Raw genomic sequence first — 15,003 nt, 5'->3', positions numbered from 1 at the left:
ATTTAAATTCTTCATCAGATGAACCAATGCTGACAATAGTCAGCAAATAATGAACCTAAGGCAAGCAACCGAGTAGTCCTTCAATAATAATGTCTCAACCATGAGACACAATAGCACCTGCAGTAATGAGCCAATGTCCAAATAGCACATGCCAAATAATGAAAGTTTTTAAGGGTAATAAAGACACATGAAATAATCCATAGTGAGTCCATCCTTGAATAAGGAAGATGTGCACCGAATAATAAGTTAGAATCAAGTAATAAACTACCAATAAGTTGAACCAAGTGTTGTTAATCTTCTAAAAAAAATAACTGCACTGAGTGTGGCTGGTTCCGAAAGCAGCCGCAAGGTCATCTAAAAAATAGAGAAGAGTGAATAAAGCAGCAGTGCATGTTGCTTCCACGCTTACTGCATCGGTGATTAATTTAGACACCTAACCGAGAGCTAGCCATATTAAACCAATTAATTAGCAGCCAATGCCATAAGTGTCCCATTTCTGAATCTAGTTCATGCTTAGAGATGTAATTATAGAATGAAGCCGATTCCAAAAGGCAAGATAAAAAATTGAAGGCAAAGCTTGAGGCTAGACCATTTATAGCTTGAAAGGATTTGATAGGTTAAGCGAGGTTGCTCACTTCATAAGGGGATAAGTACACCGAGTGTTTCTCCAATGTGATGTTAATATGTTGCAAGGGTTTCTCATAACTAGAGAAGAAACAAGCGTTTTGAATCTGAACCTAGATCAAAATCTCCTTACATAGATACTTTTGTAATTTTCAGCATTAAATAACTACTTTTTTTGGAACTTGCCATAATTCATAATATGAACACTTTTTCTCTTTGACAAATACATCAAGGAAAGTTACAGAAAATAAGATGATCACCTAAAGATTCTGTCCTGATATTGTTAGTTAACAAATAAAAACTTTCTAAGGGTAGATCATGAGATACTTTCCTGATATTGTTGATCATTAACAAAAACTAAAAAAATGAAGCAACAAATTTGGCTTAAATTCGGATCTTCGCATGCAACTGGATACCAGCATGACCTTTGATTCTTCCAATGTGAATATCTTCTTAAATATAGATCAGATTGACATAAAAAATTCTCCTTATAAAACTAGACTTAAATACCATTCATCTAAGAATAACTCCTCTTCAAAAAATATATTTCTTTTGAGATAAATAATCTGATAGATTTCAGTCTCTGTAATCTGGCCGAACTAAGTACTCTTTCTTCTTTAGCCAGCATGACTATTGACTCTTCCGAGATCGATGTATCCATATAAAACACTTAGATTTAGAATTGGTTGAATAGGTAAGAAAATAGCCTAATAGATATTTCTTTAGATATATAATTCTCCATATAAAGAGTCGTTCTTGATGGCATAAAATAACTAAAAAATTGAAGCATTTTACTGTCGCATGAATCTTTTCTTCTGCTTGACCTTTGCTGCTTCAAATGGTGATTTCTCTTTCTATTAAAATCTGATTTCAACGATTCTTTTCGAGTCGGAAACTAGACTCAAATAAAATTCCAAAGATATATAATTATATATATATATATATATATATAAATAAACTAGAGCAGCTATTTCTGACCCAAATGACTGAACATGGGAAAACTGTCTTTCTCTGTCTCTCTCTGTCTGTCTCTCATCTTAATCTTAGGTTCCAATGTTATTATCACGATTAGCAAAGACTGACTGAATGACATGACAAGATGAGATTGCTAAGATGTTTTGTGGGACTTACGGATCAGACTTGTTTTATTGATCAATCAGCCAAAACGTAATGCTTATGTATGATCTGAGTCACCAGTTCTGATTTATGAACAGTTGGAACAGAATATTTTAAATCACAAACATCAAGAAACATCTACCCTCTTTTCTCTTTCCTTTTACTCTTTTTCGGGTTCTTCTGCTTCCTAATGGCTACTAAACTGCTACCCACCAAGACAACAAAGTTTACTAAAATTCTGCGGAACCAGTTTTTCCATCCCCAAGAAGTTTGGAAGAGATATATCCTCGAAAACTTTCAATTATTAATTTTATTAAAATTTTATTTAGTTTTTAGTAAATATTTTCAATAACTATGATTTTATGAACAATGGATCCATGTTCGGTAGTCTATAATTATTATTATTATTATTATTACTTTATAATTACTAAAAATTCCAGAATTGAAACAAGATCAGTAACCCATTATAGAGGGATTGATGGATTGATTTGATTCTCAGTGTTCAGAAACTGCTATTAAGTATTACCACTGCAAGTAAAGGAAAAAAGAAATTGGGATGATTTAGTAGTTGAAGAGTGCAGGGACGTCATGATTACAAGAGATTGACATCATCATCATCATGATCAGCACATGTCTCCGGTTACCTGTGGGACGATCCAAACCTGCTTCCTGGATTTTAACTTTCTTTCCATTAACAGAACCTTTTCCTTCACATTCTCTCTCCTACATGGATGGAAAAAAAATTAATTTGGGAGTCTTTTTTTTTGTCGAAAATTTGAAGAAACGTTACTTGATAGGCAAAAAGTAGCAACAGGGAAAACTGCAAACTGACACGACGATTTACGCCTATAAATCTTCGCCTCCTACTCCATTTCTCCCCTATCGGAAGCAGAACAGTAACCGCCTCTCGGTTATACGCAACAACCATGTCGAGATCTTCAGACGAAAGCTCCTCTTTCGACACGCCAAGATCGGTGGTGAAAAGGGTCTTGGCGAAGCCGCAACGTGAAGGGGAAGGAGTGGTGGTTAGGAGGAGCATTGGAAGGTGGGTCTTTTCGTGTTTTGGTTTTATTCTTTTGTTCGTTTTTGATAGTTGATCGTTGATTTCTAATGGGTCTTTTGGTTTTCTGTTTGCAGGATGGAATTGCGATCTTTGGACCCTTTTCTTTTATTGGATGAGTTCTCAGGTGCGTGCGGCCTGTGTTCTTTTTGTTTTAAGGTTCAGTGCTGAACGTGGTTTGTAACGTTTGTTCTTGTTTCGATGACATTGCAGTGTCACCGCCTGCTGGTTTTCCCGATCATCCACACAGAGGTCAGGCAACCATTTCGTGGCTTTGTTATCGTAATTCTTCTCGGCTTCTTTGTTTTCCGTTAACTCTTACCAGGTTGTGTACGTCTGCTCTGTTTTCAGGTTTTGAAACTGTTACGTACATGCTGGATGGAGCTTTTTGAAATTGAACTTACCTGATTTAATCCGTAGGCGCCACTCCTTGATCGCTGTTTCAAGATAGGGACGAGAACGGCTGCGTCTGGCCGAGCTTTGCTTAGAGAAGAAGAGACAGAAAGAAAGCGCGGGGTGTATTTTGAGGGTAATGTAATGTGTTGTAAAACCCTCGGGTCCGCCAATCTTTTTTAGGGTCGAGCACTCGGACCCTCGCGTGACCACGTCCCCTCGGGCAAATGTCGCCATTAATCGGAGTTAGAAAATTCTTGGTCTTGTAACCTTTACTGTTTTAGACGTTGATTTCTAATCAAAATTTTTAAGGATAAATCCTAACTTGTGGGAGAGAGGAACATACGCCAACTTGTATAATTACAAAGTTATATTACGTTTTATTAAATAGTTCTCCTATTTACCATAATGTCATCCGAGACATGTGGGTCACTTTTGATATGTTACACTCTACTTCATCTTAATCACTGATTATAACCTATGATCTTAATAACTGATCTAAATTTTAACAAAAGTTTTAATTTTGATAATTGACTAACTTTTTGACAAAAGCTTTATGCTTTTATTGTCAAGTGTTTTAACTTTGACCATCGATCAACTGGCAATTAGGTTTCCTTCAATCTTGATTATTGATCAATGTCGACAATTTGAACCATTGATTGAGGTTCTAATTTTGATGATTAAATTTTGTATGTACCTTTCAACTATAGCTTAATTGATTAAATGCTATTTGATTTCAAGTTAAAATATAGATACTCTAGGGTTGACCAAAATTACCTAGATATCCCTACTTGGAAAAAAGTTAGCATAAAACAAATATAAAACAAATATCGGTTCCTAGAGGGTTTGTTGATGCCGATGGGCTGAAATAACCGATTAATTGGTGAACTCATTTGAAGCAGCTTATGGAAAATAAGGTGGAGCAATCCAAATGGAACTATGTTGACAATATGGACCCTATAGTGAATAACTTCCAATTCACCCACTTAAACACCACATGTGGAAGTTGTGCATCAATAGTTTATGTTTCATTGATTCGTCTACTTGATATAAGAGAAATTACATGAAAATATACATAAAAATAATTAAAAGTTTTACCATAATGTCGTCCCTTTTTTTGGAAATCTTTCTTCCTAAACTATGTGAACTCATTTTTTTTTTTTTTTTGCTCCTACAAAAGAAATATCGTGTACGCAAGGGAGACTACCGTATCCACTTGAGTACTATTTTTGTTATTTATTTGAATTTCTATGATAGTTTCATTTTTTTTCCAATAAACTACCATTTTCATTTGTTTGATGGGGTTGAACTTAAAAAAAAGCAGTGGTAGGGGTGGCATCAAGACAAGTCGAGTTTGAACCTGCATACGTTCGAGTTGGACTTGATTTAAATACTTCGACCTCAAACTCGAGTCAAGCCCAGCCTTGAGTCTAAAATTGGAATCGACCTCGAACCCAATAAATTTAATCGAATTCAAGCTTGAGCTTGAGCAGCGTTCGAACTCCAACCTTCATTTAAAACTTTGCATAAAATATATATCAAGTGCATTGTACATAAAATCATGCATAACTTTTACTTAAAATAGGGCATGCCCTTTGTACATAAACCTACATTAAATTATCTATAAACTTCATAAAATTATTCATAAACACTGCATAATAGTATGCATAAACTTTATTCGATTGAACACAAAGATTTAAATAAAATATCAATATCAAATTTACTATCACCCAAACAAAAACTATAAATCTAATATACATTTATAAACTCCAACTTTTTCTTTTAATGCTAGAAAACAATATGCTAAGTCCCCGTTTGCATGAGCAAAATATCCACCTATGACAAAAACAAAAGAATAAATTTTATTATTGTCTGATAAAAAAAATACTCGTCTAAACTTATTATGCCAATGTGACTTATTTAAAAACATGACTTATAAACAAAATGTGACTTTTATGCACATTTTCCCCTTATTAAAATATGTTGTTAATTGTGCAGGTTTCTCACTAGTATATGGTCTTGGTAGAGCCTGGGTAGGGATAAAGGCTCAGAGAGTCCTCGCCCTTTCCTCAATGTACTTATGGCTATGATTGAATTGATAGTTTGACAATTACTTTAACTTTTATATACTTTATAATGAACTAGGACAAAAGGCATAAAATTTTGCCCGAACGAAGTCTTAAGTTAGATATTTTTCAAACAGGCTAAGCACTAGATAGGCCTACAAAACCAAAGGTATGACCTAGACATGGAGAACCTCGCCTGTGCATGACGTTTCTATAGCATAACAAAAAATAATCTGTCAAATAACATGCAAAAATGTAACACAAACACCAAACTCAAAGGTTATATTCTCGGTCCAGAAAAAAGGTAGTTCAAAATGTATATAAACTATCCAAAATTCAACTAGAGGGGAAAAAAAAGTATGCAAATAACCTTGAGTGAGGAGGAGCACACGACCCTTCCAAGGCCAAACAAACAAAAATTGTACCCAGAACTAGAACTTTTGTGTGTCAAATTAAATTTGAACCCATCACCTAAAAACATGAAGCAAAAAATTCATTAAATAAAATATAAAATTGGAGGCCAAATCTTTACAACAGTATCATTGGAATCCCAAACACTATATAAAATAAATGCATATGAAGAGTAAGGTCTAAACCCCATTTGGAATGTCAAAAGTTGATTTTATAGCTTGACAAAATGCAGCCTTAACCAGATATTGACAAATATAGTAGGCCAACACATTGTGTTTGCCAATCGGAATAACAATCAGGTATTTGCCAAACATCCAACAAGCAACAGGTGCCTATGAAATCTGCTCACTGCCTCTACGGTACTCCATGACTCAGATTTTTCAGGCCCTATCATAATAATCCATGATTTCTCAGCATGCTAACATCAATTTTCAAATGAGACTCTTTAAGGGGGGGTTAGTCAACAAAACGGATTTTTGAAGTTCATGTTCATCTCCAACATGAAGATCATGTGAGTCAACTACAAGATCTTCTTCTTCGCACTTGCCTAAGGAGGGGCTAGTCAACAAAACAAAAATTTGATCTTGATCTTGATCTTCATCTCATGCATCTACATGATCTTCATCTTCGAAATGGGTGTTAGTGTGGACAAGTTCATCTTCTAAATCTTCGAAATAGGGTGTTAGTGTGGACAAGTTCATCTTTATCTTCGTCTTCGAAATTTAAAAAAAGTATTTTAATTACTACTTTTAAATCACAAATAAAATAGAGTAAATAAAAAATAAATATGATTAATGAATAAAAAAATATTATATTAATAACATAAGATAAATTTTTTACATGGTATTAATTAATAATATATTTTCACAAAATTAAAAGTAATTAATTAATCAAATTCATACTTTAATTATATTTTATTTACCAAAGACTTAAATATGAAGTTTAATATAGTAATAAAATTGAAATGTGACAAATAAAATTTCGATTTTCCATTTCTTTACCAGCATGTCCTCTTCTTTTTTGAAAATAGCTTTTCATGCTTTTAATTTTTGGTTTTGTGACAGAGTGGAACTAGAATACATGCTCCAAAGAAGATTGAAATTTGAGATTGAAGCCTTATCTGTATCGTCCATTTCTTTTCTGTCAGATGTGTACAATCCGTCCAAAATTCAAGATAAAGCTTACATATGAGTTACATCTTTCGTAGATTTATCTCTCTCTCTCTCTCTCTCTCTCTCTCTCCATACCTTCTTTCCCCCTATTGATACATGTTCAAGGTTCAAAAGTAAAGAATTCTGCCTCTGGCTTTTTAGGCAGCTCCAGTCTTGGATTTAGTAGCAATTCAAGAAAAATAGAAATTGTTATTGCCTTCATAAACGTACATATAAAAGCTTTAAGGATAAGGAAAAATATATTGTGGGACATCACACCAACCAAAATTTCCGAAATTGTCTCAACTATGGTTCTACAACTCATTCACTGGGTAAGTTAACTTGGTTTTTGAAGAGGTCGGCGCTGTTGTGGAGGTGGGGAACCGGTCTTGAGCATGACTTGAGAGAGACTCAGTTTGAATTGGTGTGACTCGAACAATCAAACTCTGGCTAAATGGCAAATGTACAAGGATATCAATAGAGATTGGAGAGTGCTTTTCATCTGTAAGAAGTTGGTCAATGAAAACACAGGTAAATAAACTAGAACTTAGCTTCCTGGTAGAGCGGATTGTGCCAGAAGTAAATCAGATGCTGTTAAAGTTCCAGATTGGTCAACATCTAGCCCATCAAACTCCAATACAGGTGAAATATCTTCTTGACTAATCTTTCACATATCTTTGAGCTTAAAAACAATGAACTCGGCCGCACTGGGGAAATCATAGAAGACATACTGTGATCAGAATTTAGGAAGTGAAATGGTTTTAAACCGTGGAGATGAAGGACCTCTTCTTCCCCTACATCCAGATGAAATGTCATCTGCGCTCCACTAACGTCTTCAAGTGTTGAAGGGCGTCATGCGGTTGAAGATCATCTCGGACTGCAAGTTGACTAACCCCCCCTAAGAGTTCGAACACTGAGAAGAGGATCGTCTCCACTTATACCCTTTTTCTCCACCCATTGTTCTGCTCTCAGGTATGCTCACCTCTCTAAAAGTATTTATTTTCTGCTGTAATTTTTAATACTTATTCTCATTATGAAACAATTAGTGGCATTTGAAAGTTGAAAGCACACATCAAGAGAGAAAATTTAATCAAAATATCACTCAGGATCGTAACCCAACTGGGTCCTCTGGCCTTCCACTATATACAACACATACCAAGCAGGATCTTGCCAGTTCAACATGTTTAAGCATTTGATAACATCTGAAACTGATAAAACAAGCATTTGATTTCATCCGTCTCTGACAAAATTATCATAAAAAGTTAAACAAGAACTCATTAGTAACATGACAAGAAATAACCACAGAAGAGATAACACAGGCCGTCACTTACCGATTTTTAACAAGCATTGGAAACAAAAACAGAAGATACAAGAAAAAAACAAACAAAAAAAAACTCAAAGTCGAACCTTGAGGAGCTCAAAATCATAATAAAAAACTGGACAAATTGATCTTTTAGGTCAAATTTCTTCCGTCAGCAACACCAGAAATCGGTTATAGTTAGTTGAGAGATGAAGATGGTGAGGGATAGGGTAGAATGAGGTTTGTGAGGAAGAAAATCGACATCAATCTCGGTAGCTTGTGTCACCGATTTTGCTGTCGAAAGTTTTAGAAGAAAGTTTATGAAACTTTTTCGTTTTGATTTCGAAAACTTCAAAATCAAAATGAAAGTCAAAACGAAGCTCCCCCTCTTGTCCTTATCGAGTCACGGAAGGAGAAAGTCGAAACGGTTTTATTTAGTAATCGAGTGGGCTCGTGAGCTCACGAACAGAACCTCGGCTCACACGAGTTCGGTTCAGTTACTTAAATGAGCACGAACAGCTACTGTTCGATGCCACCCCTACCTGTTTTTCAGTTTTCAGTTATTGGTTTTCACAAATAAGAAAGACCTCCTCCCTGAAGGAACTGAATTTTTCTGGCGGCATATACCGATTTCCAACTGATGGAATTCTCTTCTTCTCGATGTCGTTCAATTCCTTTCTGAGGCTGGTTTTGTCTTGCATTTTTCGGGCGAAGCTTTTCCATAAAGATGAAGTTCCTACATAATAAAGTAGAATCGTGGTTCCGTGATCAGGGTGTAAAATTCTGCCTCAGTTAAAATGGCCATGGCAGAGCGACAGGGAACATAGGAAGAAACTTCAAGAAAAGTACGAGAGATGGAAGAAACAACTTCAGGATCTCTGCTACGCTGTTAAGGCTAACTCTGTTTCTGACTTGCAGGATATACTTTGCTCCATGGTCCTTTCCGAGTGTGTTTACAAGGTAAGTGTTTTACCATGTTATTCAATCGTGTTTGATCACTCAATCTCAGATGAGATCATTCAAAATTTACAGATTGGCGTTGTTGTTGTTGCTTTTGAGTTTTGATGCTTTATAGTCATATTTATTGTTTTTCACTTGAAATCAAAGGGAATATTCTTTTTTTATGCTATTTTTGGTGGAAGTCTAGAATCACCATCAGTTAGTGTTTGTGTCACGAGTCGAGCTAGTATCAACTGTCAGTCTCAAGTTTCATTAAGGAGGGATTTGTCAGGGATTAGCTTCGAGACCATGTACATGAGCATGCTATTGAAAAAATAATAGAAAAACAAATCTATGTATTTGAGCACTTTTCAGGATGAACTAACTCCTTGCATTCAAGAAGCAATTCCTTTGTGCAAGTGTTTGCAAATGATGTAGTCTGAACATTGACCCTTATCCTCCACAATTGAATGGTGCACCAATAAGTCTCATAATTGCTCTTTAGCTTTAATTCTTTGGGAGCAACTATGAACACATCAGGAATTGAACCGTCCATATCTGGTATTCATGTGGCATTAAAGAAGCAGTGTTTGAGCATGCCCTTCTCAAGTTATGGGAGAAGGATTTTGGAAGATTATTTCTATTACAGTATTATAGAGTCTATGGAGAAAATAAAGAATATATTTAAGTCAATAAAATCTCAAGTGGATCATTATGGAAAAGACAGATCCATTAGTCCTTTTCTGGTCAAGCCAAAACAATGAACTTGGAGCATGGTGAAGCCAACAAATGAACTTGGGGGAGCCTTTGCATTTACAAATACCTATACTAAGCCGTTTCAGGCATTGAGGATATCTTTTAGCTCTAGAAATCCAAGCCTCAGTCCCTGATTTACCTCCTTCATTTGTCTGCTTTAAATTACAATTTGATGGCTCCAAGGCAACATGAGGGGGGGAGTTGTGGAGATACTTGTTTGGCTCTCTTGGAATTCTCAAAAATGAAGTTGAGCTTTTAGTCGTCCTTCAAGGAATCAATTTCTTTAGGGAAATCTCCTCAAGGCCACTATTTTTTGTTGTTTATGTTATTTTATTAAACAAGGCCACTTCCATTTTTGTGGTCATAAGTTGGTTGGAAGGGAAAGTTCCTCACAAAGTTGTGTTATGTGAAGAGCCCTTCGATTTTTATTCTACTCTTATTTAACTTGGAGCTGACTGTCCAATATCACTTCACTTGTGTGAAATAAAAAGGAGAGAACCAAAGAAGAAATAGAAACCAGAAAATAAGAGTTTGAATAAGAAGAGAAGCAAGGGAGGTACTGGTACAAGTGGATAGGATAAAAGAATATGGTTAGTTGATTGCTCTATCTTACATGCAACTTAAGTGTTGGAGAGCAACTGACACAAATACTCTCCCTTATAAATGAAGCATGTGAAATTAAATAAACTGAGAGGAATACTGTTATTCTATGACATTTGAGACCCCTTTGAGCTTTGGCATATGCATCTATATTTTTTGCCTTTAAACCTCAGCTCTCATGTTCGGCATTTCTGAGCCAAGTTGCTTATTGTCGAGTACAGGAATTCACTGAGGAGAGGCTCTCACTGGAGTTGGCAAGACAACAAGTAGCAAAGGCTTCAAAAGGAGGGCGAGACTCTCAGGGCAAGGGATAATCAAAGCTTTGCAGTACATATGAGTAAATTATATTTAAGTTGTTGACATTGGATTGATCTTATAGGATACTTCAGAAACACATCTGTGGCCTTCGGAGACGAATCCCCTGTTTGCACCGAATTGCAATTTCAAGCAAACGCCTATCTTCAATAGGTGAACAACTCTTTTTACCTTCATAAGCAGGTATTTGATGAGGAGTGTTAACTAGAATTATTTGGTTATATTGCAGTCAATTCCAGTTAAATAAGAAGACCATGATACATGCCTAACATGTAAATCATAAAAATACGAGGAATATTACTTTCTGAAATGGTTGTATGCAGTCTTACACCCAGAATGTCACGTGGCCTCACACTAGAATGTTTGTAGGGGCAGTAAGACCAGAGAAGTAAATACTCGTAATACCAGAGAAGTAAATATTCATAACATGATTGGTGAGCAAAACATAAGTTCTCAAAGCAGGGTTTCCATGCCATTTAGAGGTCCCTAACATAAATTTTGTCCTGTCACCATATCTTTAAACTATGAAGCCTCTGCTTTCTCAAAATCTGTTATGAGCGTTATAGTATTGGATTTTCTTTATCTCTTCTGTTATTTATATTTCTTTAAAGAAATATGGTGAGTTAATTTGTAGTCCTAATTTTCGAATTTAATGATTCAGATTTTGGTCCTTCCAATTATCAATCCATTGTTGGGTGAGAGGCTGGTACTCTGTATTGCCTTGATTGCCTCCATTGCTTATGTAAGTATTGGTACCTGACCAAAAACTTGATTACATTAGGCTGAGTCAATACGTTATATTCTAAGGCTTTACCTTTTGGAGAAGGAGTTTTCTTACATATGTTTTGCCTGCAGGGGGTATTTTATGGCTTAGCATGGGCACCCTGGGTATGTATCTCTTCCTTTCATCCTAGTTGCTTCCTTCCAATTTTTAGGAACCAAATGAGTACTGTAAAATTAGGGTCCTGTAATGGAGGTTTATAACAATGAACGAAAGAGGAGCAGAACCATGCTCCAATCAGGCTCTAAGAACATATTTCCAAATGTCTATATGACATTCTTGCATTCTATATGTTATCAAATAAGTTCTGGGTATGGTGTACCATTTTGAATGAAGCCATAAAATGTTGAAATCCTTTTATTTATCTGTCCATTCATCCTAGTTGTTTCCTTCCAATTTTTAGGAACCAAATGAGTAGACTGTAAATTATGGAGGGTCCAGTAATGGAGGTTTATAAAAATGAAGGAAAAGGCAACAGAACCATGATCTAATGCAGGCTTCAAGAACATATTTCCAAATGTCTGTATGATGTAGATGTGGCCCTTACATTCCATAGTATTATCAAAATAAGTTCTTGACATAGTGTACGATCATGAATGAAGCAATATAATGTTGAAATCCTGTTTATTTACACCAACAAAAAAAAAGGATTCTCAAACCACACTTTGTATAATCAGCGTCTGAATTTCAGTTCTGAAAAAATGATGTGAGTGAGCAGTTGAAGCGGCAGGGTGCTTCAATTCCACTTGTTCCACCAGGCAAGAGCACAGCTCTCTTCATCGAAACCACTTTCTTTAAGAACTAATTTTTGCTCTGTACTTTGTTGACGTTGCAACAAAGTTTGGAATGCAAGTTCTCAGTCGGATATCGGTTCTGGGTTCGGCCTTTCTGGCAAACCACTGCATTTCGTGGGTTTGCTGGCACATCCGTGCTTATTCTTGTTGGATGAGCCACTGATACTGCAAGAAAAGTTCAAGCAGAGATCATATCCCACAAGAACAAGAACATTGAAATTTGGGGGCTGATGAAAACATGTCCGATTGCGGAGCAGTAACTATTTTTGTAAAGGTTTATTTATTTTCGATGAATACTGTTTTTCTGTATCCTAAAGAAAGGAAATTCGGAATTTCCAGAAAATTCCTTTTGGGATTGATACATCCGCTGTCTTTTTTCCCCTTTAGAAAGAATTACAACCAGTAATAGAAATAATGAATTTTCTATGATTCAGAACTCGTATAATTTGGTACTTACATCGAACAACAGAAATTACAGTGACTCAGAAAGAAAATTATGCACGCACTGGCTTCTTGAATCTCGTCGTCCTTCTCGTTGAAAAGTTACAGAGGCATTCGTTGAAGGATGAGGCCGAGCTGGTTGTTGGGGCCATGACGGTACGCCCAGATGACAATATGGTCTCCTTCCCGTAGCTCGTTGACGTCAACGAGCACCTGCCAGCCATGAAGGAGAGTTCATTGCTGCAGACTCGGCCACCGCTTCAACTTCAGCTCCCTTCGCCAACCTAAGGGATCCATCACGGAGACGTAAATGCCCGAACCATCGTGGGGTTCGATCTCACCTCTCTCCCAACACTTCAGGTGAGGCTTCAGCTTTTGGACAACGGAGCGAGGGATGAAGAACCTCTGATGATGGCGATGTATGTCCGTCTTGGTGATCCTCTTCTGGCCCAGCCATACGGGCTCGGTGAAATCGCTGTACAGCTTAGCAAGTGATTCCAGCAACTCCGGTTCGGCTTTCCTCTTCGGCTGCCGCTCTTCCTCTTCTAGGTTCAGCCTCTTCTTCTCAAGAAACGCCAGTAAGTCAGCTTCTTCGTCTGTAACGACCTTGCGGCAACGCTTTCTTTTCCCACTCTCTGCCATCTCAGTCTCACTGCAGTCTATGGAAGAAGGTAAAACCGAAGAGAATGGGGCGGATTTTATAGGTTTACAACGTGGCAAATTACTTCTAGTTGCATCCTGATTCTGATTCAAATCCAATCAGGAAAGACAGTTGCCTAAATTGGCAACCGTCACTCGTATCCTACTTATGCCAGTTAGTAATCATAAATGCTGAATCTATTTTGATTTAGTTTGCTGTTAGTAATTATAAATGCTTATTTTGATTTAGTTTGCTGTTAGTAATCTATTTGGATTCAGTTAGTTAGGACTGATCCTGGTTTCTTCAGAACCGAGAAAAGACAGTTGGAAAGTGTGGAATTCGTCAGTTTCAGACAAAGTTACATACTTTTCTCATGGTTTCTTCGGAACCGAGAAAAATATTTTGTAACTTTTTAAAGTATAAATCTAATTGTAAAATTGTAACTTAAATAATTAATGAACATTAATTAATAAATGTTATTAATTATTTTAATCAATATAATCATATTAAGGTAAACAGTCAGTAATTAAAAAGAGGTTAAAGGTTTGTTATTCAATTACAAAATCTCAAAATCTTTCCATCACATTCTCAAAATCACTATCTAACTTTTTAAAAATAATAACACAAATAACCAACTTAATTTCACAAATACCTAAATTTGACCGATCAACTACACATGTGTACAAGGTGACATGTAAGATCGCTTGCGTGGTGCCGTATCATCACACCACATCATCACCCATAGTGCCTTACTCCATGTCACCCATCACGTCATTGGTAAGCCATGTCATCTGCAATGTCAGTAAATGCCACGTAATCCATCCACGTTAGTTTGCCTTTTAAAAATATTAATTTAGGTTATTTTGTAATTAATTTTTTAAAAATAATAATTTCTTGTTTTAAAAAATCCTACACATTTCATTTCATTACCTTCACTTTAATATAGGAAAAAATATAAAATTTGATAAGTAATTATTTTAAAACTGCATGTGCCAGTGAGATTGTGAGAAGACACATGCTTTATTAGAAATTCTAGCTTAAGGTAGGGTTAGTTAAACATCAAATAAAAAAAAACATGATTTCTAAAGCATAATCGTAGACGTGGTTGAGATTTCCAACCTTGACTTGAAATAAAATTTGTAGGTGGCATTCTTTATGGACCCAAAATCATATTGCGTGGTTGAATATTTAGAAATTGTTGCAATGACAAATCACCTCCAAGGTACAATATCTATATGTCTTAAAATGCAATACCATTTGAACCCAATCCTTCCTCCTGCGTTTTGTTTATCTATTGGACGGTCCATGAATTTTGTAATAGAAGAGTTAAGAGTCGTTGAAGACTTTGTGGCCTAATGGACAAGGCACCACTTTAACTTGAGAATCTAGGTTCGATTCCCAACAAAATCATTTAGTTTCTTTGCTCTTATGTGGAAAAGGCCTCTTGGTGTTTATTTGTATGTTCAGAGTTTCTTACAAAATATATTATTGCATGAGAAAATGTCTTCAAATTTTAAATAAATAACAGGCATATCCATGATTAATAGATAACCAATAAAGATGATGGAGACTGTAAATCAAGTGATATTAGAACTATGTCTGAATTTACAACATGA

The 15,003-nt window shown here is 35.9% G+C and overlaps 1 protein-coding gene across 1 annotated transcript; it reads left to right on the top strand.

Annotated features, from left to right (window-relative positions):
* Nucleotides 1-2,638: 2,638 nt before the first annotated feature.
* On the top strand, nt 2,639-3,309 carry LOC137945239 (pirin-like protein). Its single transcript, XM_068791019.1, has 4 exons — nt 2,639-2,785; nt 2,878-2,927; nt 3,014-3,052; nt 3,152-3,309. Exons 1-4 carry the CDS (start codon nt 2,667-2,669, stop codon nt 3,190-3,192), a joined length of 249 nt encoding a protein of 82 aa, XP_068647120.1. The 5' UTR covers nt 2,639-2,666; the 3' UTR covers nt 3,193-3,309.
* Nucleotides 3,310-15,003: the final 11,694 nt, after the last annotated feature.

Source organism: Aristolochia californica, unplaced genomic scaffold, assembly GCF_029961685.1.
Source record: "Aristolochia californica isolate CCGP_79_NKW_82.1479 unplaced genomic scaffold, dmAriCali1.0.hap1 SCAF_12, whole genome shotgun sequence".
Classification (NCBI taxonomy): domain Eukaryota; kingdom Viridiplantae; phylum Streptophyta; class Magnoliopsida; order Piperales; family Aristolochiaceae; genus Aristolochia; species Aristolochia californica.
The sequence above is the reverse complement of the archived record's forward strand: the minus strand, read 5'-3'. Positions and strand labels throughout refer to the sequence as shown.

Excerpts from the sequence above, each read along its gene's own strand:
- LOC137945239 (XM_068791019.1), top strand. The coding sequence starts at position 2,667 with ATGTCGAGATCTTCAGACGAAAGCTCCTCTTTCGACACGCCAAGATCG. Across the intron at positions 2,786-2,877 it reads GTTAGGAGGAGCATTGGAAG|GATGGAATTGCGATCTTTGG; the intron begins GTGGGTCTTTTC and ends TTCTGTTTGCAG. Across the intron at positions 2,928-3,013 it reads TTTATTGGATGAGTTCTCAG|TGTCACCGCCTGCTGGTTTT; the intron begins GTGCGTGCGGCC and ends ATGACATTGCAG.